Raw genomic sequence first — 27,742 nt, forward strand, 5'->3', positions numbered from 1 at the left:
TGCATCATTTGAAAGCTCATGTTTGTTAAGAAAATAGTGACAGTTAAAACTTTTGACCATTTCTAGTGATTCCTTCTTCATGAGAATTGCGGCACGTCCCTGGAAAACATTAGCTAGTATGCTAACTTTGGGACTCTTACATTCACTCAGGTGACAGAGCCATAATTCTCTCTGCTGCCAGAGACTTCCCTCTTGACTTTGGGCTATTCACTTTGCCTCTATGCTCCTCAAATCCAGCTATAAAACAGGTATTATGGCAACTTGTACCTTACAGAAGCACCATGGGCATAAAACCATTCATTATTGTGAAGCTTTTGCATACTGTGGAGGAAGAAGGTATAGAATATATAATAGCCCACATGAATTAGACTTTAGAAAGATGCTGCAGAGGATGATGGACTTGACTGAACTATGATGTGCAACTGAGCAAAGCAGTGTTATTTCCTGAATGACCAAAGCCTTAAGACACTCTTACTCTTGCAAATACACCACAGAATCTCTAATGGATTACAGATAGGCAGGACTTCTGTTTTGTATCTTAGACAGAAGACAAGAATCATTCTGCTGCTCAACGGGATGAAAACATGCAGTGGGTCAAACAGGACTGAAATGGAAGACAGCCAGTACCATAGAGTCAAGACCTATGGAATAAACACCATCATTCTGAAAGCACTTTAATTTTATCTCCAGCAGAAAAGCCAGGCTCGGCCTTGCTTTGCTAATGGCATATGAAGAGTTTGCTGCCTGATGCAGTATGCCTGTGACGTCGCTTCAACGCTAGGCATTTGTAGCTCCCTTCCTGCAACTTCAAGCATGTTTTCTGAACACAGCCTTAGCTAAAACCCTTTACTGACAAGAACTGATCTCATTTACTTGTTGGTCTTTGACATGCCTCATCTAGATTCAGGGCAGTCTATTTGCCTTTCTGTGAAGGCTCCCTCCCTTCACACACGGGAGCTGAGCTGGATGTGGTGAGGCCGGTGGCATCCCGGTGCAGACACATGCTAACAGGGAACGGCCGAGAGCCCAGTGCCCTTCTCCTCCTCCGCAGATTATCAGCAGTACCTCGTATCGGAGCTGGCAGGGAAGGGGAAAAAGAGAGAAAAACTGAGAAAAGTGAACCAGATGATTAAGGAGTAAAGAATGGCAGATGAAACTAAAAATAGTCCCCTGGCAGTTGTAAAGGAAATTCGTTTGACAGGAGGCTGCTTCTTTTATCGAGAGTGGTTTGTTATGCAAGAGACGATACCAACACCGGCTCTTCTTATCTTGGTTGTCAGTTTAACTGACAAAAAGAAGCAGGGGTTAACATCACTGGAGCCACAGCCAGTCTTAACATTTGTTTGTTTTCATGCATGTGCATGTTTTAAGAGGCAGCCCAGGGATTAATACTGGCAAGAAACTGTGGTGCAAGCTCAGTTAAGCAATTTCACAAAAGTCTTAAGAGTACTCACTCATTATTAAAGGCAACAATTAAGCCCCTGCCTGCTGTTGGTTTTGTTCCCCTGTCTCCTGCTTCAGCCATCCCAAGAAGGGGATCATGGTGATTTTCCCACGCAACAGAAAACTTAATGCTCACAAGTTCTTCCACGCACAGGCAGCAGGGGACAACCTTGCCCCTACCCTGCTTTTCCAACTCTCAAGGTAGGTCACCCAAAACACGCAGAGCCTTCTGGATACAAGAAAATGCAAAATTTAAATGAACAAAGTTGTTTCATTTCCCCCCCCTCCTTCCTGATGCTGAGCCTTCAATAGCATTTACACCTCTACGTACAAAGGTAAGAAGTAGGAAGGAAGAGGCTTTAAAAGACACCACCTTAACATCTCCTCTCTTACAGGAGAGAAGTCACTGTAAAACTGGGAGGAGAAGAGGGAAAAATGAGGCCATCAGCAGCTTCCCTGACAATTGCCCACAGGAGTGCAGGTGAGCCTGTATGTTCCTCATTATCATGCCTTCTGGCATGCCTGCAAGCTTTTAGAGAGCCTGGTGGTCACGGCTGCCAGTATCTGCTGGTGAGGAGGTAAGCAAATCACAGTCTGTCCAAGTTAAACAAGTAAAGGCCAGGACTTTGAAAAACTCAAGAGACACACGTACATGCTCACACATGGTATGCGGGAGTGAGTGCTTGGGTATGATGTAGGTGCAAGGGAAAACAACTCTCATTAGTCTTCTCTTCATCAGACTTCCCCGAAACGCTCATTTTTATATCAAGTATGCCGCGCTAAACTGCGGGTTAGTTGAAAACAGGACACTCACAGTCTCTCCTCTATTCCTCTTTTCTAAGGAGATGTTCAGCAGCACAAAGATAGCAACACAGAAGTCCTGTCTCCTTGGTGGGTAACTGAAGGCATCCTCTCTGTTCCAAACACCAAAGTGTTTGGTAGAAAAATAAACAGCAGAATATAAGATAAGTTGGTGTGAAAAGCCCCTGTTGAAAAGTAGATAGCAGCTTTGTACTCCAGGCTGAAAATGTGCACTGGGTTGAAATACTGTGGACTTCTTTTGTAAACTAAGTTAGAAGTAACTCGATCCATTTCCCACTTGGTGCGGGAAGACCTCGGTGACGGATTCTGCCCTACACCAGACCCACCTGCCATGAACTGCTCGGGCCACAGGATGCCACTGTTGCATTTCTTTTTCAGGGGGTCAAAAGAAACTGCAACAAATCGTTTACGTGAACTGGGCACCTAAATTTAATGCCTCTCTTCCCTCCTTAATGCATACAATTGCCAATGTTACAGCCCCAGACAGACCGACCAGATGTAAATAGCTCAGAGCTGCACAGCATTATGTGTTTTGATCAGGAACAAAATGTTTGGATACCTTTTAAGGCTAGATTACTGAACCCAGCATCTCCGTGCGTTCATAAATTTTCTATGCACAAGAAGTCTCTCCAATGACTGCCAGGAGTGTTGACTCCAACCCTGATAGTTTTGACCACAAACCAAATATCCCCTGTTATTGGATTTTATCTACATCCAGATGAGAAAAGAAAAACACTACATGGGAGAGTAGATTAAATGAGAGAGAAGGCAGACTGCTCGTAATTCCCACCTCTTGTAAAAGAGGCAAGAGTTCCTATCATGTTAATAAAACTTCATAAATATTTTACTAATATAAAATGGAATGTAATGTGTTCATGCCCAGAGACAGGGAAGTGGTGTGAGCTCCCAGATAGCTCCTCTTGCTGCAATTTTGTGCAATTTGAAAGTAGGCTCCCAGAATCATAAGCCTGGGACTACCGGGACCTCCGGGTCAGACAAGACAAGGGCACCTCACAAAGGTCCACCAGTGTGAATTTTAGGGCAGTCAAGACTGCAAAGGTCTGTACAGGGTCTAAATGGCCTCTGAAAGCAAATTTCAGTCCTGAAATACTTTTACATATAGGTGGTAAATTATTATAGAAAACTAAGTGTGGGATTGCAGATAGTCCCAAAGATCTACTCAGGCAGGGGTTCCCCTAAGTTCAGCACAATACAGATGGATTTTGTGAGAAAGGACTGTAAAGAAATGAGGGAGAAATTTTAATGCTAACAGTTTCTCAGATTCAAAAGCCATTTGGGTTTTGCTCATCATTTTAGAAGGGGAAAAATGGCTTCAGCCTACTACAACTCCACTTCAGAACAGGGGAAAAGAAAATGAATGATAGGGTTTCAGATACAGCTTGGGTGGCCAGCAACAGCAGAACTTGAGGAAAGTCAGCAGGAAAGTGACAGCTGTGGTGATGCAGAGCATTGCCGAGGCTGGTGTTGCGGCTCCGTACTTCAAACTGATATAAATACGAAGGGGCCCACGGATAACAGTCTTTCGGGATTCAAGGCTTCAGCAGAAACATCCTCACTGCCTTCAGCCTGTTTTGGATGCATCCCAGAAGCCGGCTGTTCCCCAGCCAGAGTCTAGATTCAGTGTGACAAAACCTCACTTTGCAGAAAACTGTGTTGTAAAATCAGAAGTAGGCAGTTGCTTAGAAGATGCTGGGAAGGACTCAGCCTTGGAAAAGAAACAACTACCAACCAAACAATTCACACGTTATCAAAGACAACAATAAAAGAAGCCTAAGGACGGTTTCCATTGCTTTTAAAAATAAGTATTTGTAATAGCACACACCAAGGATACAATATTAATATTAAATCAGTCCTGATTGTTTACATTTCTTTTGCTGAAACAGTATTGGGTGTTGTGATGCTTTTTTCCCCACTAGGACAGAAAAAATTAACCAATACATAACCAGTTACTTAGTTCCCAAATTTACCTCCCATTCCAAAGACCAGGGATTTCAAAATGTCTTTAAGAAAAGAAAAAAAAAAACCAAAACAAAAAACCAAAGGAAGCCTTCAACCCAAATTCTTGTCTTGTTGTTTACAACAATAAACAATAGTTTTTGTGTAAAAGCAACACCAAGAGGGTAGAAAAAAAAATGTTCCAAAGCTAATTTTAGTCCTGCTGATCTCAGGAGCTTAGTGTTCCCACCAGACTGAACAGACTCCAGTGGTGCCCTGCCAGCCTGGCTGGCTGGAGCAATCTGTCCCTGGAGGTCTATTTATGGCACCCTGTACCCTATACCTAGATTGGGTTTTACGGTTTTTTTGTTTTGTTTTGTTACACTGGAGCAAGTATCCAAGACTGTGTTGATCCAAGACACAGATATGATCTACTCAAGTAAATTACCAGGGGGGGCGGGAGCTGGGAGTCAAAATGGTTACACTTCATTTTCTGCAAATCAGTCCCTCTGGACTTCAGCAGCTAGCCAAAATTCAGTCCCAAAAGTTATTTCTATTAAAAGGAGAAATTGAGGACAGAATCAGGTGTATCTGATACAAATGCATCTGCTTACATACAACACAGCATCCTTTTACCTGCAACAAGGTAAGAACAAATGATGAGATCTTTTTCCTTGATGGTTCTCATCCAAATTCAGCTAGTACCATATCCAATCCCTTCATGACCTCTTTCTCCTTTTTTCTCCTTAGAGACACATTCCTACTGCTACCTCTGGCTGTTTCTCCCATATCAGCACCATTTTCTGTGGCTTGTTTCACTGGTTCTTATGTCATATATAGGCAACTCCAGCAATCACTACCTCACTGTCTTGTGTTTGCTTTATAAGTTCCCAGGGAAAATCCCTTTGGTCACATAGTTAAGATTTTAATGTAGATCTCATTGTGTAATTCTGAGTCGGTTGCGACCCCGTTATTTCAACTGCCTGGTTCCATAATGACTCTAACCACTTTTTAAACACTTACCTTGCTCCTCAGCTTCACTGAATTTTACCCAGTCCGTAATTGTACCCCTTCAGTTCCACCCAGTCTTCCATCAAACCAAAATGGTCAAACCCTAACCCTTTCAGCCCAGAAAGAGAAATGCTTTAACAAAACTACTATTTTATACTGTAGACAGTGGCTGTCAAAGTACTTTCATATTTCACATGCCCCCCCCCCCCCCCCAAAAAAAGTCTGTTTTCAGCCATGTTTCCTTGTGCTTTTTCTGCTGTTTGTATGACATCTGCCTACCTGAAGGGAGCTGTAATTCCTTATGCCCCCCCATCAAGATCAGACATCCTCTGCTGGATGCAAGTGAAGAATGTATTTCCCAAATGTTTATCTAGACAAGAGAATAGAATTCATGCAGGCACCCTAATCTTCTTCAGGGTAAAATCTGCCAAACCAGCCTACGCTACCTTTAATGAGAAACAGTACGAATTAGAAACAAACAGAACTATGAAGCAGTAAAGCACTCCTGCTGTTAGGCTGCCTTTGCTAGCAGGATAACAGCCCCAAACGGAGAAGGCACAGCAACTAACTGAGGGGTAGTGGTGTCTTTAACTGCAACTTCACATTAAGGCTTCAGTTACATTCACCACTTGCCACTGCCAAGGAAGGTAGCCCTCTCCCCGCATCCCTCCCCCAGTTTCTTCCCTGTGGGACACGTGCTTCTGCCAAGTCCTTGCTCCAGCACACATTTGATTGCAGCACAAAGCCAATTCAACTCACTAAAACAGCAGAAAGTAAATTGGTTTTGGCTGGAAAGCAAGCTGAATTGGCTTATTATGTGATCAAGTGAGCGCTAGGGTTGGTGCAAGACAGAGAGAAGACGAACTGTAGAGCTGAAGGCAGGAACAGCAGAAGAGGTGTAGGTGAGGTGAGAATAGTAAACAGCAAGATAAGCTGTTAACACAGCTCAGCCGGAGCAGGGAATCAGAGTCTTACCACAGTCCAGCAATTTACAAAACACACGTCTTGAGTATTCAGTTCCTGTAGGTATCTCCTCACTTCGGGGACAGCAGTTCTTCTGATACCTGCATGTTACTGAAAGAGGATTTCGGATTTAGCCCTAGCATGGGACTGCACTAAGTTACGTATCTTAAGTCCAAATTCAAGAAGCGCTGGTACCCCAAGTGTGCTGCTGTGTAAGCCCTGGGAAGGAAAGGGATTTTCTGGTCCCAGCTCTTGTGTAGGGTAGTGCCACAGCCTGGGGAAGCTTTCCAAGGCTCAAGATTAGCTGGGCACGGCGCCACGTTAACACCAGCGTCCTGCTTCTCAGGCAGGGACTGGTTTTGTGTACAGGACTGCAGAATGAACAAGTCATTCATTGCAATGCCGGTTCATGGGTCTGCCCCAGGCTCTCTACAAAAATAGATATATCCCCAACAGAAAACATCCTGAGGGGGCCAGCGCATCGTTCCTCTGTAAGAGAAACATCACAGGCTGGCAGCGAGGAGACAAAGCCCCGGAGATCCACCACAGAGAGGGCTTTCAGCAGAGCACCAAGAAACAAGACTGCATGCATTCAAGTGGGCGATCATCTAAAACGTGGCTTTACACCAGAGGAGGATTTAGTTGCTTACCTCGCTTTTCAACCCATGTAGCGCAACGCAGCCCGTTCCCACCCACTTGCTCCTGGGGGCCAGGTTCCCCCATTTTCTTTTACCTTCAGTCCTCCGCACATCTTAGGGCTTCCCGCCCTGAGCGCTGCCAGTCAATGAACTTGGCTTTAAAAAAAAAAAGGCAAGCGGTGGGGGCCTGGAGTTTTAACTTTATTAACCTTCAAGCTTTACATCCTCTCAGGGCCCCCGCTTACCAGATTTCTTCCTGGGCACCACGGCACGCAGGCACCTCATTTTATTCATCTTAATAAAAGCCCGGGTTGTCCCCCACCCCCAGACCGCGGATTTCCCCCTCCCTCTCCAGCTGCCCGCCAGGCCGGGGGCAGCACCCCTCCTTCCCCCCGCAGGGCTCGTCCCCAGCGGGCAGAGCCGGGCCCGCTCAGCGGCGGGCAGGGCCGCACCTGCGCCGGGGGCCGGGCCGCCGCCGGAGGGAGGGAGGGCGGGCGGCCGAGGAGGGCCGGGCCGGGCCGGGCCGGGCCGAGGAGGGGAGGGCCGAGGCGGGGCGGGCCCGGCTGCTCCCGGCAGCTGCTGCGGGGCGGGCCGGAGCTGGGCGCTCCCCTCAGGTGAGGGGCGGCAGGGGCGGGGGCCCGCGGGCCTTCGCCCCCGCGGTGCCGAGGCGTCCCCAGAGGAGCAGGGGCCGGGCAGGCGCGGGGCCGGGGTCGGCCGGCGGGGGGGGTAGCGAGGGGCGCAGCTTTTTGGCCAGCGGGACGTGGCCGGTGTGCGCCGGGCGTGGGGCAGCGCCCAGCGCCCCAGCTCGGCGGCCTCAGGCCGGGGCCCCGCCGTCAGGGTCGCTGCCGGGGGGTGAAGGGGGTTTGGGCTTTGCTCTCCTGGCGCTGAGGCGAGGGGAGCGGCACCAGAAACCGCCCGCGGGGAAAGGTGCGGGGCCGCTGCTTCCTAAATGGCTTCTGCCCGGGGCGGAGCAGCTGAGCTCCCGCGGAGGAAGGCGCTGTCTCTTTCTTTGTCAGCCGTACGCAAATAAAAATTAATTTATTTCTTTAGTGCCACCCTAAGGAGACGGAAGGGAAGTCACTAAGCGAGTCTTCAGCTTGATCAGTCAAAATTTAAATCGACTGCGGGCACCTTCTGCAGTAATGCTGAAGGGCTGTGATGAAGGGAAACGAGAATAAAGGTTGCTTAGGTGCTTAAACTCTGCGTTCCTGTATTTTACAGGTTTGGGCTTAAGTGTGCTGCGCTTGAAAGGGTAAAGACATTTTCAGGAAATCACATCCCTGTAATATTTAATACCAAACTGTCAAGGATGTATCTTCTCGATACCAAATTATCAAGGATACATCTTCTCAATACCAAATTATCAAGGATGTATCTTCTCAATACCAAATTATCAAGGATGTATCTTCTCAATACCAAATTATCAAGGATACATCTTCTCAATACCAAATTATCAAGGATACATCTTCTCAATACCAAATTATCAAGGATGTATCTTCTCGCTGACTTCTTTTCGGCCCAGCACAGCTTTCCCCTTACCTAACTTTTGTCCAAATCACAGGTGACGTTTGGTACTGCATCTGTTTACACGGATGGGTGCCCTCCTCTTAGAAACTCCCGGGACAAAGTTCACAGCCCGCGCTTTCAGGTTTGCCCTGCCGCCACCGGCAGTTGCATGCACGCTCATGCAACGCACTGGTGTTCGCTGGGTTCTTAATTTTATAATAATTATAAATATATTCTTCGTAATACTTTATGTAAGAGACAACATTAGAGAAGCCAAGATTCGTGTTCTTGGTGGACGTCACGTCTTCTCCTTGCAACAAAGGTAGGAGAGTCAGAGCAGACCTAGTAAATAAGCTAAGCGCAGTAAGTGTTGAATATAGAAACATGACAGTAACTCGGTGAATAGGAAAATGTAAAGAAAAACTTCCTTCTTCAATGAAGTTACCTTACTTGTAGTTTAAAGGGCTTTTACTTCCTTCGCTCGTTAAGGAAGTCTGCACTAAATCTTGGATCAGCATGAAATGGATGTGAGTGCTGGTCAATGAATAACTTTAAGTAGAGCTATGAAATGAACCAGTGTTATTTCTCTGGCTCAGGAAGTTATTTTAGAAAGAACGAATACCTGTAAGAAACAAGATGTCTCATGCCGGTAGACGATACCAAGATAAACAATACAGGCACAATGAGAGCCATGGATCTGATAGATACAAGGAAAGCAGAAGAGCGAGAAAACCAGACCCATGCAATGCAAGGTATGTCTTTATCACATTAAAGAAACATATCACAACAGGTCTATAATGTCTGTCATCTTTATTGTTTGCTTTTAAATACCTTCATATTACAATAGTAAAGAAAGCATTTACTTAGCCTTGAAATCATGAAGCATGAACATGCCACATTTGGAATCACTATTTTACACTTAGAAATTTAACCTTTTTCTTTGCACTGAATTCAAGAGGGGGCAGAAAGATAGGCTGCGTGACACAGGCAGAGATATGAATTTCCTGGGGTTATCTGGATCAAGTTGGGTCACAAGTGGGTGAAGTGTGGCCGTGTGTCTTAGTACAGTTCCTGAAGAGGCTGGTCAGCAGGTGACAGCAAGCCATGGCTTGCCAAATATGCATTGCTTAAATGAGAATGTGACATGACCGAGACCGGCACAGGGACTTTCTGAACTCTGAGGTTGCTTTAGTTCAGCTGTGAACAAGTTCATATTAATCCAAAACAAAATTAATTTCAGTAGTTGCAGTCAATAAATGGCTAATTATTTAAGTGTCTAAGGCAGTTTGCAGCACTTGATAGTGGGTCAGACCCTATCAGCACAATGAGCAAATCAACTAATAGAAGGTTTTGAGTGACAAATAAACTCTTAGGATATTACACTTCTCCTTTCAGCCTGGCTAACCTACAGCATGCTAGAAGTGAGCTTAGGCTGTTTTCCTTTGAGTGCATGCCAGTGACTGCATTGTAAGAGAGAGGTCCGTAGCTCTAAACAACACTGGCAGATTGGCCTTGGCAGTAACGTGTTCATCACCCCTGTTTAGTCTCTGGGGGCATGACTGTAGGTCAATTTAAGAATAGAGGCAAAGAGGGAGAGGAAATAAATATAGTTAAGATTATTGAAAAGCTGAAGTACTGAAGTACTCCATGAAAATACACATTTTAGCAAGAAAAACAGGATGAGAATAAAAGCAGTAGTAAAGAGCACTGTGTTTACTAGAAGGACTACTTATGGCTAAATGTAAAACATTTGGATGGTGGTAATCCTACTGTATTATGAAAACAGCTAATGAATTTTTCTTCTCTCTCTCTCAAATCACAAAAAATTGGAGAGAAATGGGAACAAAAGGTCAGCCTAAGAATCACCCTCAGACGCTGAATGACTGTCCTTCACAAAAGCAGAAATCAGGAGGGGATATAGTTAAATTATCCTGAACATATTAGAAGTGAGAGCCACAAATGCCAGGAATGCATTAACTGCACTGCAGAGAGAAGAAAAAAAAAAGGTTGGGTGGGGTTTTTTCATATATAGCATAATAAAAGCAATGTGTGAAAGGATAGCTATAAATTACACCACCACTTCTTAGTAAAGCGCTTCTCTGGACTTCTTGTTTTTGCTCTTAGTTTTAAATGACTGGACACGTAGACTGAAAATTGGTGGAAGGACTGTAAAGGCCAACAGACCATCCCTGTGTCCACCGGGGATTAGAGAAAGGGAAGCGGCAGCTACAGCTCTGTAATAGCCATGGAGATAATTCTTAGAGTGAAGCCAAGAATCTGGGGGGCACCAGCCCTTGCTACAACTGATTGAAAAACTTTTCCATCAGTTGTTTTGATGGAGTTTGGCTTAACCTAACAGCATTTCCCCTGCTTAGCTCTTAGGACAAAACCAGCTGCTTTTGTAAGGATATTTCAGTATTTTGGTGAAGACTTAGGCTGATGGACCAAAAGACCTACGGATACTGTAATGGAATAGATGGGAAGAGTTTCATGGAAACTGTAATTTGGGTGCCTAATGCTTTCATCCATTACAAGCAAGACTTTCCAGCCAGAGTAATTTTCTTTCCAAACGCATTTCTGTCTGAAACTCCTATAGCAAGCTTCCTCTCATTGCTGAGGAGAAAGAGTTGCATTATCCTGAACTGGAAAGTCCTGAAGGAAAACAGGAGCGAAGGTGGCCAGAATAGGCCATTGTGAGAAAAAAAGCATCTAAAAGAAAGAATTTTTTTTTTTTCCTAATTGTGCGCTGTTGCTGAACATTAGGGGGTTTTTGTTTTGGTTTTTTGTTTTGTTTTCTGGCAAGTAGCAGGATACAATAGAGAGAAGCAGCTGCATCAGAAGTACCAAAGGGATTGCTTTCAAGTTAGCTGGACGTCTTATAAATCACACAGCTTATTTAATTTATGTGACGCAGCTGCGCAGGATGCTTTGGTGGTTGCACAAGACACAGGACAAAGGTCAGAAAAATCAGAAATGTTTCAGCCAAATAGAGATGTTGGCAACTACATGTGGAGATGTTAGCATTGGTCTTGTTATTGAATGCCTTAATTAAAAAGTAAAAACTACAAAGAACATGATTTAATGTGGATGAATGAGAAACTATTTCTAAGTTGAACCTGGAACTGGATGAAGATAAACCTTAGTGAAGTGCAGTGATACTAGGAAACAAAACTACAGTTGAAAATGCTGATCTGTGGATAAGAAATTCAAGATAAAAACTGAATAGGAAGAAGAATTTATAAATAAAAATAATGCTGAATGAGACTTAAAATACCCTTTAGTAACAAAGTCATCCAGCTGTACCTTGAAAAAGGCAGGCTCCAGTTCTCCTTCAGATGAGGGAGAACATTTAGATTAGACCAGACACTTACAAAACAATTTACAGCCAATGTTTCTTTTAACCTGAGTGTTAGCCCAGTTAAAAAAGGGCAAATTGTGCTTTTCCTGTAGAATAATCTAAATCTCACCAACCTTAAAAATCATCAGGCTTCAGGTGTGGAGCTGTATGTCGTTGCAGCAAAGTGGACAATTCCATTCTGAAGTATACAAATGAAAAGTCTAATAGGAGACAGGAGAAATTGATTTTTTGGGGGTCGATTTTAGATTCCTCTTCCAATATCATCAAAGACTGCAAAAGAAAAAAAGAGAAATATTTGAATAGGCATTTCCCCCCCGCTTTAAAATCTTTATCTGTTTCTTTTAATAGCTTTCATTCTTTTAAAAGGCATCTTTGTGAGACACAGTAATTGGAAGTACAAACTTGACAAAACACCCACAAAATAGTTGTGCTACTTTACACATTTATTATGTGAAAATATTTCTCATTTTTATTCTCTGGGCTGCTATGGACTAGCTAAAAATGTTTTGTTTTCATGAAAAAGCTGTTACTCATTTTTATGGGAACAGGAACTCTCCCCGCACCCTCCTCCTTGCTACCTTTAGCAAGTAACCTAAACAATTCAGCCAGCCTACTCAGTGAGTACATAGTTTTCCAAAATAACAATGATCAAGTGCCAATATCCTTGTGAACATGGATATATGCAAATATTTTGGATATTTGCTTTCAAAACACGCAAGCAAAAAAGATCACATACCTGTGAAGAAGGCTAGCTGGTTCCACTAACAGCAGTGTCTGCCAGTTTCTCATGTTCTAATATTCAGGAGAGAGCATGATCTAATTAATACACATTAGTCGTTTACTCTATTGTAGATCAACAGAAGACATCCGAGATGGCCAGTACTTAAGGACTTCTACTGCTTGCTCAGACCCTTACTCTAAAACCTCAGGAACAGTACGGGAATATTTTGGCCCACCCACAGAATGTTATCCTCCCAAGGAAACCTTCTCAATGAAGTGTTCAAAGGTATGCACAACCAGAGGTATGTGAGATTCTTGTTGCCTGCCATCTGCTCCTCTCCTTCTAAGAACTTGTCTTGGTTTTGGTTTCTGTGTTTAGAAGCATAAGAAAGTAAAGCTAGAGGAATATTAAAAAAAAACCAACCCAAACTGGGAGAGTTAATGAATGGCATTAACTGTGGGTTACTAGCATGTTTTAGGCATCTAAAGGCAAGATTTATAGAGATATTTAGATACTTGAAAATGCATCTCCAGAGTATGCATACAGAGCATTAGAGTGGGTCATGTGCATAATCACTCAGGTTGTGCAGCAAGAGTTAACCTTTGGGATTTAGGAATAAAATAGATATTTGCATCTGTAGGCAATTTAAAGATGGCCGTTGAAGCTTTGATGCTAGTTTATTTCTGACGCATTTTTCTCAGACTTTTTATCAGCTCTGGATTTAATCCAGTCATCACTGATACATCTTTATAAAGCAACGATGTGGGAGACAAAACTATTTTATGGACATGAATCCAATAAAACAGCTCATGAAAAATAACTTGGTTTTTTTCATAGCTAGGAAGTGACTACAACAAGCAGAGAAATGAGCATTAATGTGGGAGGAGATCAGCCTTAACACTTAGTAAACTCGTTCCCGTAAACTGAAAATAAGGGTGCTAAAATATCTGTTACTCCTTTAAAATTTTCCCTCTTCCAGGACAATGAGCTTTCTCACCTTGTTTGTAGGAAAGGCCTACTGGAGTCTGAGTTGGAACTGGCAGCTAGGTGCAAAGGCTTTGGCTGAAGTCCATAAATAGCCTTTCAGTGTCCTCCAGTAGAGAGACAAATGAAGAGTTTAGGTGTTGGAAGTAAATTAAAATACATAATGTTAGATTATTTCTTCACTCTGTGAAAGAAAGTTAAATAACACACTCAGTTTGCTCTTAATATTTCTCTGTATGTATGTGAACAATTTTAAGAGTGAGTGGAACGATTTTCTCTTATAAATATGTTCTGTGTATTCAGTTTGTTTTTTCATCTCGAGGAGTTTTAACTCCAACAGTTAGTAGAGCATATTTAATGATACAGAGCCATACTGATATTTTATCCCTTGTAGCAGCAGTTTCTTCTTCAACAATACTAAATTATTTTAACTTGTCTGAGAAGCTCTAGAAAACTCCGTGCCTTATTTTATCACAGCTTTAGAAAAATGAAGTGGCAAGTTATTTTTAGTTTTCAGTTTCTCTGGTTGTTTAGACTTATGGATAGCTTAATGTGACTTGCTGGTTTGGTGGGGTTTTTTTTTTTTTTGACCCTCATTTACTTCTCATTATTTCAGTGCATTAAACATCATTAACATTTTCAAAATGTCCTAGTTTTGGATGCATCAGTTTACGATGATGATTTCACTCCCACCCCTCCCCCAGGTTTTGCTCAATATTTTCCAAAAATTTAATGTCTGAGCTTGCAGTGGAGGAGGGAAAAGAGATCATGTAGAAAATAAACCCTTTTATTAGCAGTTTTACTTCAAAAAATGCAAAGATATTGGAGGTTGATAAGATTATGAGAACGTTACTCCCCTGTTTAATTTTTGAAAGTACCAAGATTTAGCAGAATTTCCTAGAATTGTTTTGCAGAATTCTGTATTCCCTGCAGTCATAGTAAATGTTGTAAATGAAGAACTACATGAATTGTTTACTAAGAAGTCAGTACATGTGAGCTACAACTTCTTACAGCATGAAATCTTCCTGTAAATACTTCTTAACCATCTCTTTCTTTTGCCAATGATTTATCAGCACAGGTGAAATTCCCCCTTCCCAATCACCATAATTCTAAAATAAACTAGTACCAAACAAGGCTGGGAAATCAAGTGATGTACCACAGTCTTTTTCAAAGCAACAACTGAAATGTGAACCTTAGTTTCTGACCATGCATCACTCTACTTTCACTACTTCCATTATGGTTTGGTTTTTTTCTTTTGCCCAGCAAATACACTTGTGCTCTTTGTGCATGTTGACCAGTTTGGCAAACTAGAGAGGAATTCTAAAGAACCAGAACTCTGAAAAGTATTTCCTTCACCCAGATACTGCCCTCTTCATGCTTTTCATCAGCAATATTCCAAAAGAGCTAAAGCTGAATTCCAGAAATAGGCAGTTATTTTTACAGTGATCATTCGAACATCTTAGCTGCAAGCAGCAGCAGAAAAAAGGACATCATTCGCCTATCTTTGTTATTCCCACCTTCTCTCCCTATTCCCTGCCCCCTTTTTTCCCTACAACCACATTAAGACAATAAACCCAATCCAAATATAATGGAAGAAACAACTGATACTGACCCCTTTTGCCGGCAGGAACATTTGATACCATCTAAGAAACTTCAAAACATTCTGCTCCTTTTTGTTCCTTTCATCTTGAAAACAGAAGGAAAGAAGTGTGTTAAAATGTTATATGAGCATTACCTATTCAAAGCCGTTCAGGTAGGATCACATGGCTAGCAGTACTGGATCATACAAGACACCTAATTATGCATCCTTTCAAACAATGTACTGGAGTGCAAATTTAGGAGGACCATCAGAGTTTAGACCAGTAGAGAGTGAGCTGTCCTCTGGAATACTCTCCAAACTTCGGATTGGTGGAATTTTCCGAATTGAAAAACTGCAGTCACTTCTGTTATGTTTAATACCTCTTTACAGACCTATCAAATCTGTTTAATCCATTTCTGAATGTTTGGCCTCCACATTATCTTATGACAAGGAGTTCCATGGTTTCTTTGTGCCACTTGAAGAAGTACTGGTTTGGTCCTTAAAATGTTTTAAAGAAGGTGGCTCTGATTCTGGTGGTATTCAAAATGCGTAATGATAATCTCATATATTCACCTTCTCCATGAGATTTATGATTTTAGAGTGAAGTCTTCCCTTTCTTCCTGTCACTGTACTCCAATCACTTCTTCATAGATTGAATAGTCAGTTCTGTCCCTATCAAGAGTGAAGTCTTTCCAGTTCTGGTTAGCTTGCCAGCCTTCTACCTTTTCCAGATCCATCGTACCCTTTTGAGATGGGCTGACCAGAACTGCACTCAGAGTTCAAGATAAATTCCCAAGAGAATCAGACATCTGCATAAAAGTTCTGGTTCTGTAGTCCTATCCTAATGCTTCCTAGCTTTTCGTGTGGTGTTTGACTATCAGTGAACACCGAGCTGATGTTTTCAGGGAAGGCTACCTGATGTCTTTCCTGAGTGGAAATGATTTGTTTAGAGCGACCTGTATGCTCTGTAGATGGCGGGTGCGTGTGTGCATGTTTGTGTACATGCATGAAGTGTGAGGTTGCTTATTAAACACTGATTTCATTAATTTCTCATTCAGTAGCTTGAGCTCTGAGCAGCCTACCAATTTTACCATTGGCAATCATGAAGAATTTTTTGTGATTATTATTAAAACAGACTTCTCCATCTCACTTTTCAGTCTTTCCAATTCACTAGTCCGTGCATCTACCGTAGTTTTTGGTGTGTACTTTTGAGCTGAATCTGTCTGGAGTCCCCACTTACAGCTATGTGGGCCATGTTGCAGAGCAGTCTCAGTATCCCCAAACTGTATTTCCTTCAGATAAAACTAAATGAGAGGGTGAGCTGTAACCACTAGCAGGCACTCTGTCCTTTGCACCAAACTAGAGCTAAAATGAAGTACCTCTCTCTCCCCAGAAAATGCCTATCATGTAGCCCCTAGGTCTTCAGCTCCAGCTGTCTGACTCTGCAGATCCACTCCCTCTGCACTGCTAACACGGGCATAATCACAGTGGCAGGCAGCACAAGACAGAGATTTCTCTCAACTCTGTTTGAAAAGTGGTTGTTTCCTTTTACTCTGTATTTTCTTTTAACCACTCCTAACCTGTGAGACAATCTTTAATCCCACAGGAGCTTGTGTCACTTAAGCCCTATTGTCATTCAAGCCCTACCACTTGGATTGCCTTTCTTCATATATCTGCTGATTGTTTCAAATGACTTCCCTCTAAGAAACTTTTGACTCTTCCCTGCTATGCTGTCTTTATGTCTAGTTTCTATATGTTTTTTTCATAGGGATGTCACACTTGTGGATCTGCAGATTAAAGATTCAAAAGGCAATATAAACACAGAAGTCTGCCACCTTCTGTTTCTGTAGTAGTGACAAACATTTCATCACTAATGAACTACTGCTTGCAATAACCATTTCTTACAACTCATGCGCAATAGCGCGTGCCATTTAAAGCAGCACACGATGAAAACATTAAGAGTTTTTGGCCTGGGGATACTCAGAGCTGAAATTCTTTCAGAAGAAAACATTCAACTTGCTTTTCATAGCACAGGTAAAATTTCTATAGTTCTCTCTATTGTGTGGAAAAACTAAATTAGTAATCATATTTGCCTTTCAAAGGACCCCCCTCAGGTCCTTTGAAAATATAACCATATTCAGTGCTTTTGGTTACCAGAGGGAACGAGAGAAGTGTTCAAGGCTGGCTATCATGCTTCTTCCTTCACCTTAGAGAGAGCAAACTCTGAGTCAAACCCAAGAATGAATTGCTGATCTTAAATTGGTCATAGATATTTGGTCACTTGACCTTGAAAACTTCTCATGTTCTTTTTATTATGTATAATGAAGGTAAACTAAGTTTCTCCCATCTTTGGTCAGTATGTGACTCAGGAGATGCCTGCACTTTTGCCTTGTATAGAATTGTACTGTGCTGGTCATAATTCTGAGCTGATAGCTTTCTTTTTAATTCTTCAAGCCACTTGGCATTTAAGGGAGACAGCAGTAAAAAGGTTAGAAAACATTTTGTGGAGGAGCAAGTATAATTGAATCCCTGTTCTTTGCTGCCGTGAATACAGCTTTGCGCCATGAATAGTGTCAGATTTCTTAAGCATATTGTAGGCACTTCCAAACAATCATGCCTTCAGCCTACTTTCTAACATCCACAATTGTTAAAATCTTCAGACCAATTTCCTCTCAGAAAAAGACAGCATTATGGTTTGTAACAACAAGAGAAGTCTCCAATTTCAAGCATAGCCAGGAGGAAATATCGAACAATTTATTTGGAGGAGGAAATAGAATTAGGGAGTAACAATGACTTTCTCCATGATATCATGGAGAAATGCATATTCATGCATTAACAAGCCAGCATTAATTGAAATGTAAACATCTATAAGCTTTTGTTTTTACAAAACACAGTCAAATCTTTTTCTTGTAGCTATGCATGCTGGCGAATAGTCATAGATTGGAAAAAATACTGAGATGAAAAGTCACCCTAAACACACTAGGGTTCACACTATAGACACTTGGTTTGAGTTATGCCATTGTTCATAACCATTACACTGCTGCTGTTATGTTGCTGTGTTGTGTCCTGATGCCATTCTTCTTGGAGTCAGATGTATGGGAGCAAGAGGGGAAAAAGTATTTTGCAGAGCACTTGTATCCCTTCCAAGTGCTGTGGAGATGTTGGGGGAGAATAGTGATCTGCAAGGAAAAGCCCTTGTGTAGCGTCAGTTATATACGTTTAAAACCACTGAAGGGTCATTAAATATGCATAATGCAGGTAACTTTGTGGATGAAAACAAGCATATCACAGGTACATTCAGCAGCACATGTTAGATCTTTTCTGGTCAGCAGGATACTTACATTTCTGTGGAGGCACCCAATAGGATTAGAAACTGCTGTATTTTGTAGTCACCATCTTCACATTTTGCCCCTACAGTTTGCCATGCTTAGCTCCTTTAAATTGTGCTCAAAGCTGTCATACACTGTTGCTGTGGCAGTTAATTTCAACATATTTCTGCTGTAAGAAGGGAGCACTAAGGTCCCCTATTGTCTTATTGTGATTAGATGGCTTCCCCCTCCTGTCTGTTACAAAGAGTATCTTAAATACAGTGTGACTAACAGACTGAATTTGCCGTCAAGTTTTTTAATCTTGTAATTGTGAAGACAGAGGATATTAGTAGTGGGAGCTGGACAGAGCTGGACAGACTAAAATAATCCCAGTTATTCAAAATGCTTAATTAAAATTGCACAGTAACAAGGTACAGTGGCAGAGCTGCAGGTAACCTTCCTGTTCTGAAGTGAAAGTATTTCACTTGGAGGTTAAGTCCTGTTTGCTGTGAAATACAAATAGCCATGAGCAGTTAGCTCTACAAAAACATGCAGGGGAGCTACACTAGTTGCAGATGCCAAATGTTACCTTTAGCAAACTGTTGCCCTGCCAACATATGGGACTTCACTCTGCCCACGTCTTTATATCAAATTCTTTTTCATCCACCTTTTGGCATTGTGCTAACATGTACACTGTTGTTTTTAGAAGGGGAGAACTACAACTGAGAAGACTTACTTAAGTTGGCAGGGGCAGATACTGGCAAAGTTGATGTTAGCTGTTAGGTATGTGTTAGACTCTAGTCCATGCTTCCCTGCTGGGAAATCGTAGTTAAGTCTGCTCTCTACCAGTATAGAACAGGAGTTGCACCATTTTTCTTATAGGACCACTGGGTTTGTCTTCCCCACATCTGACACAAATTCTGAGAACCAGGTAAAACTCTTATCTTTAAAACAAAAAGGCTCTCGAAGCTAATTGATAGAGCAGACTGACTGTCTCTTGACTGTAGCTCTATTTCTTGAGCAGGTGATGTTAGCTCACTTAAAGGAGAAAAATCCACCCAGTCAGGAATGTTGCTCACCAAGTGTGACAACCCACAATTGGTAAAGTGAGTGAGACGCTCGGGTTCACAGGTGCCTCCAACCTGACCTACATTCAGCCAGACTATGATTACTTAAAGAGCAATAACACCCCAATCTTTGTACTTTCTAAAGCAGGCTCAGTTTCAGTTCAAACAGAGGGAGTGGCTATGGAAAGTTGGCATAAGGAACAAGGGTGTTTCATTCTTTTCTGAACTCTTTTTTTTGAAAAAAAAAAAAAACCAAAACCAAAAACCAAACCAACCACCTCCTGCAAGTTTGTTTCGATACCAAGATACTTGTTTACTACTTGAAAGAACTACGGGTACATTAGAAAGAAAAAAGGCCATTTCCTGAAATGCAGAACACGAGGTGACCGCACAGAGACCTACCGGTGCTACAGATACATGCACAGCCATTTACAACTGTTGTGTTTAAATCAGTATTGCCAAGTGCTATGGTTTAATGCAAGACCTTTTGCTTCCCACCCTCTCCAAAATTGTGGAAGATGACTCATGCTCAGTTAACAGGAGAGAAATCACGAACATGCTAGAAGTGATGCTTTAAAGAACTACTGGGAACAAGTAAACCAGAGCTGTTGTTCCCAGGCAGGGGCTGGTCTGTACTGAAACTGTGTCTTGATGGCAAGTAAATCTTAGTGTCATACAGTGGTGGGAAACTATGGGGATAGCGGCTGATGCAGTAGTTCTACAAATTAAGTCCACCCTTTCCTGTGAAAATTGGACAGCACTGTTTAGAGGATTCCCATGGGAGGGTATTAAGCAGAAGGAATAGAGCAGGTGGGACGGTAGTTCTTTAAGGGAAGATGATACACAGAAAAAACAAGACAATACATTTGGATCTGAGCACTCTGAATGCAAGGCTTCTCTGAATCATTAAAAACAAGGCTGGTCATCCTTTGAGATTTCCTAATGGAGTGATTATCTTGACTAAGGAGGGACAACTTATTGAAAGATAATAATAATGCTTCTTTCTAGAGCACATAAATCATTTAATTTTCCAAGTTTTTAACTATTTTTTCCATCGATTTCCAGTAAGATGGATATCTCAAAAGAGCATAAATGTGTTGGGCACTTACGTGCCATTTAAAATCAGTTGGCTCCGAGTATGTAGTTCCCTTGGGTACTTTGAAAAGCCAAGATTCTGTTGGTGTTACGTTGCCTAACTCTTGTGTTTTAGGGTTGGGTTGTGGTTTTTTCCGCCTTTGAACATTACTCCATTAGGGAGATTTTAGCATAACTTGGTGAAAGCTAAATCCCACCACTGGCTGAAGAACACAGAGACCTACAAAAACAATGGTGGGGTGGGGGCTTGTGGGGGATTTGTTCATTTACAAAAAAGCTGTGTATTGCCCAGATCCTGCATCAGTGAAGTCGGTTGAATTCTTGTTACTGGTTTCAGTAAGATCTTGCTTTGTACCGGTATACATAAGGGGAATAATACTGTTAGCAAGGTGTTTTAATAATTTGCATCCAGATTTAATGTTTCTAATCTCTTGCAACTGTTGTCTCCATTTCATTTCCCTTGTTCAGTTCTCCTCCACTGTTTGGGTTCCTCCCCACTTCTGTCACATTTTTGTCCCCTTCCAAAAGCAGAACAAAACCCCTCTTCCCTTTGATGTTTTCTCCCCCTTCCCCCTTATCTATTCCTTCCACCACCGACTCAGTTTAGCAGAGAGGTGACCAAAGCTGCATGTTGAGCTCTGCCTTTACTCTCTGGGGAATGCCAAACCTGCACTGGCAAGAGAAGTTCAGCGTTTGAGATCACTTTCAGGACTGAATGCTGCTTTTGTAAGTCACTATATATGGGCAAAATATTTGTCTGCTCCTTTGGAGGGGAAAGAAAAAAAAAAAAAAAGATTACCTCTGAAAAGCAGAAAGCTACCCAAACTGGGAAAAAACCCAAAAGACAGCTTTCAGTAAGAAAGGCTGGGAGAATGATTTTTAATGCATGCGTTGTAGCCCCTCATTCCTCTCTTCCCTTCTCCTGGAGCGACCCCTAATGGGACGTGACCTGTGCGGCTCCGAGCGCTGCCGCAGGGGTTGAGGTGGGCACCCTGGGGCTGCCCGGCTGGTCCCGGTGGTGTGCGGCCTGCAGAGGAAGCAGAGGGAGAAAGCAAGCTGGAATGGAGAATGACAAACATGAAATATCTTAGAAGTGCACAGGGCTGTTAACTTGAGAGGAGGGAATGATACTGAAAGAGACAGGAGAAGGAGTCCATGTGCAGTCAACAGAGGAAAAAAGTGACTGCTGTGCCAAGAGGCAGTGGAGGGAGGCACTTCAAAGGCTGTGTCTATTAGTCGGGCCCTCATGGGGCCAGGGGAGTTCAACAGAAACAGCCAGAACCGACTGTCCCGCAGATTCATTTGTCAGCCGCAGAAACATAGGAACAAACATGAAGTGACCGTTTTACTTTACGTACACACGTACGTACACACGCTGTGATCCTGACACCTGAACATTGGGGCCATCCTGCTACAGTGCCTGGATGAAAATGCCTCTGTACAGCTTCTGACGCATGAGACAAGCACGCAGTTGAGTTACTGGGTACCACACGGTCAGCCGCGGTGTAGTTTTATGAGGCAGAACATGCAGGTTTAACAGCTCAACTCACCTAGAAAGAAGAGTTTCTGGTCTTTCTCTGGTCCTGGCTGTGTTATTTCCCTGATGCCAGCACGATTGCTCATCAGATATGCTGTGAGTCAGTTCAAGTTGCTAAAGTTGCAGGAGAAAACAGCAGCATGCAAGAAAAGAGTTGAATTGTTTCCTGCTGGTTTAATTTATTAAAACAGCTCTTGGAAGGGCCTAGTGCTAGGCTGGGGTTATATTGGGCAGGGGAGAAAAGTGGTGACTGCCCAGCCAAAGGTAGGAGCTACTAGTTAGAGTAAGGTCAGCTGCCTGTGGATCTGTACCCTTAACAGCCTGCCTGGCTGCTTTGCTGGTCGTTTGAGCCCACCATTTGACAGAAGACAAAACCATTGATCAGTCGGTTAATACCATGGCAGTAGCCTAGCATGCATCTAGTATGGAAGGGAAAGAAAAAGCAAATAGTAGACTAATAGTATAAATTGCAAGGCTGCTGTTTGTTATAGCAGGAAGCCTACTCAAGGCAAAAAAAAAAAAAAAGGCTGGATTCAAACAAGGTTAACAAGTACAATACACTGAAGTTACTATCCATTGCAGATTTAGATTTTATGGAAGGGATGAAACAATTCTCTGGAAAGCTCCAGCAACACCCACTGTCTTTTAGATTGCAGCCTTTCTCCTCACCTTCAGTGCTGAAAAGCAGTGCAGGAAAGAAGCATGGGAAAGGAAATGGAAATCCAGGAGCCCAGACTTGAGTCTTGTTACTTGCTCAGTATGGAGAGAGTTCCCAAAGCCAGCTGTTGACTGTGCTAAATTTAATACAAATCAGTTAAATTTTAGAGCGAGCCCAAGATTTTGAACTTGAGAAAGGAAAAAATAACCAAACCAGTGGAATTCTGAGATTTTCAGGCCTCCTGTGATTTTACACTCAAGTCTTGAAATGTGTTCTTTGTTGCATGGGATTCGGGAATAGTTGTAGAGGTAAGTAATTTCCCCACAGGAAGACCTTTTGGCAGTCTAGTTTCTGCAGCTATAACTGAGATGACGTAGCTAACCAGCCTGTGAAAGCAGGAATGGCAGCACAGACTCAGAAGCGTGGCTTTTAACTCAGCCCTTTCTGCCAGCAGTACACTGCTTGACGTAGGTCACTGCTGGTATGTGTGTGTTAGCATACCTTGACAGAGCTAAGATTCAAAACTTAACCGTCCTTTTATTCCTTATTTCTCAAGTCTGGCTATCCCGTTTATACTAGTATAGTAGGATTGGGTATCAGCTTGTAACTGTCACAAATCAAGGCTGCATGAGCCTTTTGGAGTGTCTGGGTCAAGATCTGAATATACTGTAGGGCTTAATATTTCCATCAAAGCCCTGATGATTGTACAAGGCCTTAGGGATTTCCACTAATTGTCTGCTACTTTTGCAAACCCTGCTGGCTCTCATCATAGACCTGTAATTCACAGCTTCGTTCTACACACTGCTTATCATTTTAGGATTTTCTTTAATACAGGAGGCTTTGTTATTGCACTTTTTTTTTTTAAAGTTAATCCATGTGATGCAAATAACTGGTGGAGTAACTGCTAATGAACCATTGTTTAGTTACTCTAATCAATTTTACAACAGGTGTGTGTGAAAACTGTGCAGGTACATACAAAACCTGTCCAACCTGAATGCCCTGTCTAAGGAAATTTTTTCAAGCATGCCATTAAAGCATCTACTGCTGCAGTTAAAAATACAGTAGACCTACACTGATCATATTTGTCATCCCATGAGCAAAGAGGCACGTCTGCCAGCCCTACTGTGGTACTAGCAATCAGCTCAGTGAACTTAAGGTGTTGCCTACAGAATTTGTGTGAATACATAGAACGTTTTGGAGCAGCGTCATTGAGGATTGGGGTCACTTATAAATGTGGGGAGGTTAGCAGCAGGTGCTGACTACTTTGACAAGAGAAAATTGCCTTTTCTAAAGCTCAGCAAGGTGATGTGCAGGAAAGCTTGATGCTCAGTGGGTTGGAGTGCCTCACCAGTCATAGACAAAAAGGAAATTCTGAAGTCAGCGGTAGAAGAAAGCTGACTGGTCATGAATTCCCAACTTCCAGGCTCCCAAACATATTTAAAATTTATGTTTCCCTTAATCAAATAGTCTTTCCTCCCTGTAGACTTGTAAGAACTGCTTCCTGATGGAGCACCTATGAAATCAGCAGTCAGCCCTTAAAAAGGGAAGTGGCCTTCTGCATCCAACGCTGTCCAAGGGCCCTGAGGACCTAAGCTGACTCCCTGTATTTGGAAGGCATATTGTACAGCTCAAATGAGCGGACAAAAAATATCTGATCCAGTTCCAATGAACGTCCTGTACAGCTATTACTCTTTCAAAATATTTTGAACAGTCCTGGTAAAGTGATGACTCTGTACCCATTTAAAACATTGAGTCTTTTGGCTGCATTGTTTGAATCTGGTACAAAGAGTTCCAAATCCTCTCTCAAGGACCAAGATTTAAATTTCTCTTTACATTTAGCTTCACAAGTACTTCCTTGAAATGGCCTCAAGCTGCATCAGGGGAGGTTTAGATTGGATATTAGGAAAAATTTCTTCACGGAAAGAGTGGTCAAGCATTGGAACAGGCTGCCCAGAGAGGTGGTGGAGTCACCATCCCTGGAAGTGTTCAACAAACGGGTAGACGTGGCACTTTGGGACATGGTTTAGTGGACATAGTGGTGTTGGGTTGACGTTTGGACTGATGATCTTAGAGATCCTTTCCAACCTTAATGGTTCCTAGTTTTTACTTTCATTAAAAAATAATCCAGCCACCAAGCCAGGAAACATGAAATTTTTACCCTACCCTTAATTGGTTTAGTGGTGGACTTGGTAGTGTTAGGTTAATGGTTGGACTGGATGATCTTAAAGGTCTTTTCCAACCTAAACAACTCTATGATTCTATTTGAAGCCTGCTGAACAGATTTGGTAGCCAGCATGGCTATTGCCCTGCTTCACAGAAATGATTGTGTGGAAGGGTCAAGGAAAAGGCATGTTGTCATGCAGAAATCAGCATCACCTCTGAGGAACACATGCATAGAACTGCACGCTTAGTTCCTCCTCAGCAAGAGCACTTTGGCTTCTCTGCCTGCTCTACCTAATTCTTTTTAGGCTATGAAATCTGTGTATGTATGCACTTGTGCATATATATGTATGTATATACACACACACAAACTGAAGCATGCTGAGCCTCAGACATTCTATTCCCAGGTGTTACCACCATTATCACTGCTCCCCTTTGTGCTTCTGGGATAGTTTGCAAGGCCATGATGTGAATGGGCTCAGGACCTACTTACAGCTTCATTAGCAGAAGCGAGGGGACCAGTTGGTACAGGGGGGAAGCAGGAACTCCTGAAGTGGCCAAAGGCCCTTGTCAAACCACTGCAAGCACCTTGCTATGAAGAGCAAGCAGCAGCAGGAAGGTGCTCGTTACCTCAGCCTTCTGTGGAGGGAATAAGAAGAGGCAGAACAAGAATATCCGATAATCCTTCATGGTGGCTGTCACTGGCTTTCTTCGGTTAGAAGCATCTGGCAACACAAGAGAGGAATTTGTCTAATTCCCTTGTGTGCTGCTTCAGCCCTTTCTTTTCAAGCCCATACAGCCTTGACAGCAACTGAGCTGTTGCTCAAGAGGAAAATGCCATGCTGATCAATGTTAGCAGCACAAAATGAAAGTCTGTATGCAAACCACGGATTCTGGCCCACTTTAAAGACAAATATAGGACCACTGTGTCAAGCATCTTATGTTCTTGGCTGTCAGACTGCAATGGAATAATAAGATTCACAATTCTGTAATTAACTTCAGAACCTGAGGAGCAACACGCGTGATACACTAAGGGTTTTCATTTCCCGAATAGGCAACTCTAGCTAGGCTGTGCTTCAACATCCATCATGTTTACTAATCTTAGTCTGACCCCTAGTGAGCTGTCACAGAATAATCAGATTTATCTAACAGATGCTACACCTTCCTGACAGGAGACTACCACAAAAAGAAGTCATCTATCCACCTTTTTTTTCTCTTAAGAAACCTTGGTTACCTTTATCAGTAGCATAACATAAGAAAAAGAAGAGAAGAGCCAGCTCAGAAGTCCTAAGGCCTTCTTCTGAAGGTGGGTGGGGCAGGGGGAAGAAAACACATGACCTGGTATCAAGTTCCCTTAACTTACCTCTGCATATAAGGTGGGTTTTTTTGCCTCCTTCCCTCCTTTTCTTTGTGCAATCAGGAGCTGCTGCTTCAGATTTACAAAGAGATTTTTATCTCTGAAGGAGATGAAGTGGAAGTTGCATCTGGTTAGATAATAAGTTTAAATTAACAATCACTTAGAAAGACAAAAAAAGGTGTAAGTTAAAGCAGTAAACACATTTTAAAGGACCTAAATAACTTGCAGAATTTTTTAATCCATTAGAAGCTTCTAGGGTTTTGTCAGCTTTAACCTCAGCATTTTGTTCATACTGGATATTTCTTGCTTAGTGTGTTTATGCCAAGTAGTTGCAGGCCAAAATACAATCACTGCGCTTGCCTTGGCAATAACACAAACACAGTAAAATTTTTATGGATTCCTTTCCCCGCATGAAGATCCATTTATCAAGCACACTGACAAATTAAAAAAAGTAATTTGCCCAGCCTCTGAAATGTACCCACACAAGAGCTCGTGCTTCTTTTTTTCTTTTAAAGCAGTGCTCTTCTGTTTCTGTAGCCAAGAGGACTATCTCAGTAACAGTGCTCTCTGTCTATGGTTTTGGCATACTTCTATCAATCACCCCTGGTTTGCACAAGATGGGATTTTGACACCTATTTCCATCTTTCTGCTCCTTACAGGCATTTTGAAGTTTGTGGAAATCACGGTTAACCTCCTGGTGCTGATTTGTGTGGGCGCTGCCCAAGCCTCCGTTGCAGGCTTCACATCACTTGGCGGCTTCGGCACTGGATCCTTTAGCCTGAATTCAGCCTATAGCCCCTTTGAGGGCACGGAGCTCCGGGAGGTGAGGGAGCTAGACATGCAGTTCACCCAGATGAGAGCCCCTTGCGTGTATGGCGGAGTAGCCTTCAGCTTAACAGCAGCAGTACTTACCCTTGTCTTCCTTGTTGTGGGGGCAAAACCCATCCAGAAGCTCAGGATGGGGCTGCTGGCCGGCGAATGCACCTTCAACTTGCTGGCTGGCATGGCGTACATCGCAGCAGTCGGCCTCTACCTGCATTTTGTCAGCCAGGTGAACTCCACAGAAGTTTGCAAGAGGCGCGAGAGGCTGTATGCGCGCCGTGGTTATACCTCCATGAACTGTGTGGTCCAGGGCGGCGACGCAGCCGTCGGCCTTTTTGGTGTCGCTGCTGCCTGTTTGTACTTTGCCAGCTTTGTGGTCTGTATCCTTGCTATCCGAACCGTCCGGGCCTTCCGGAGCCATGCGGCCAAGGATCAGCACATCCCCAAAAGCAGCATTAGAGACAGAAGCGTCACAAACCACCACACTGTCCACGGGACCTCCAAAAGCTCCCACAACATCCAGGCTCTTGCCACGTTAGTGTGAAGTCAGCTCTGGGACTATGCCAGAGAGCCGGAGCCTCAGCAAGGGACAGATGCTGGGCATCACATCCTAAACAGGAGATCAGTCCACAATGTATTGTCCTACAAGGTGCTGAGGTGTGTATCGAATCACCAAATGTAACAATACTGCTATAACATGGTGTAATAAAATTGATGTTCAGTCCATTTTTTGTATCCGTCTCTCAAGCTGGACTCC

The 27,742-nt window shown here is 42.9% G+C and overlaps 1 protein-coding gene across 1 annotated transcript; it reads left to right on the forward strand.

The window, feature by feature from the left end:
• Positions 1-6,604: 6,604 nt before the first annotated feature.
• On the forward strand, positions 6,605-27,529 carry LOC104037162 (uncharacterized). Its single transcript, XM_075705029.1, is given in 5 exon segments — positions 6,605-6,686; positions 7,232-7,364; positions 8,909-9,091; positions 12,550-12,719; positions 26,823-27,529. Coding segments are annotated over 5 exon segments (1,275 nt in total).
• The last annotated feature ends 213 nt before the right edge of the window (positions 27,530-27,742 follow it).

This window comes from Pelecanus crispus, chromosome 2 (genome assembly GCF_030463565.1).
Source record: "Pelecanus crispus isolate bPelCri1 chromosome 2, bPelCri1.pri, whole genome shotgun sequence".
Lineage (NCBI taxonomy): Eukaryota > Metazoa > Chordata > Aves > Pelecaniformes > Pelecanidae > Pelecanus > Pelecanus crispus.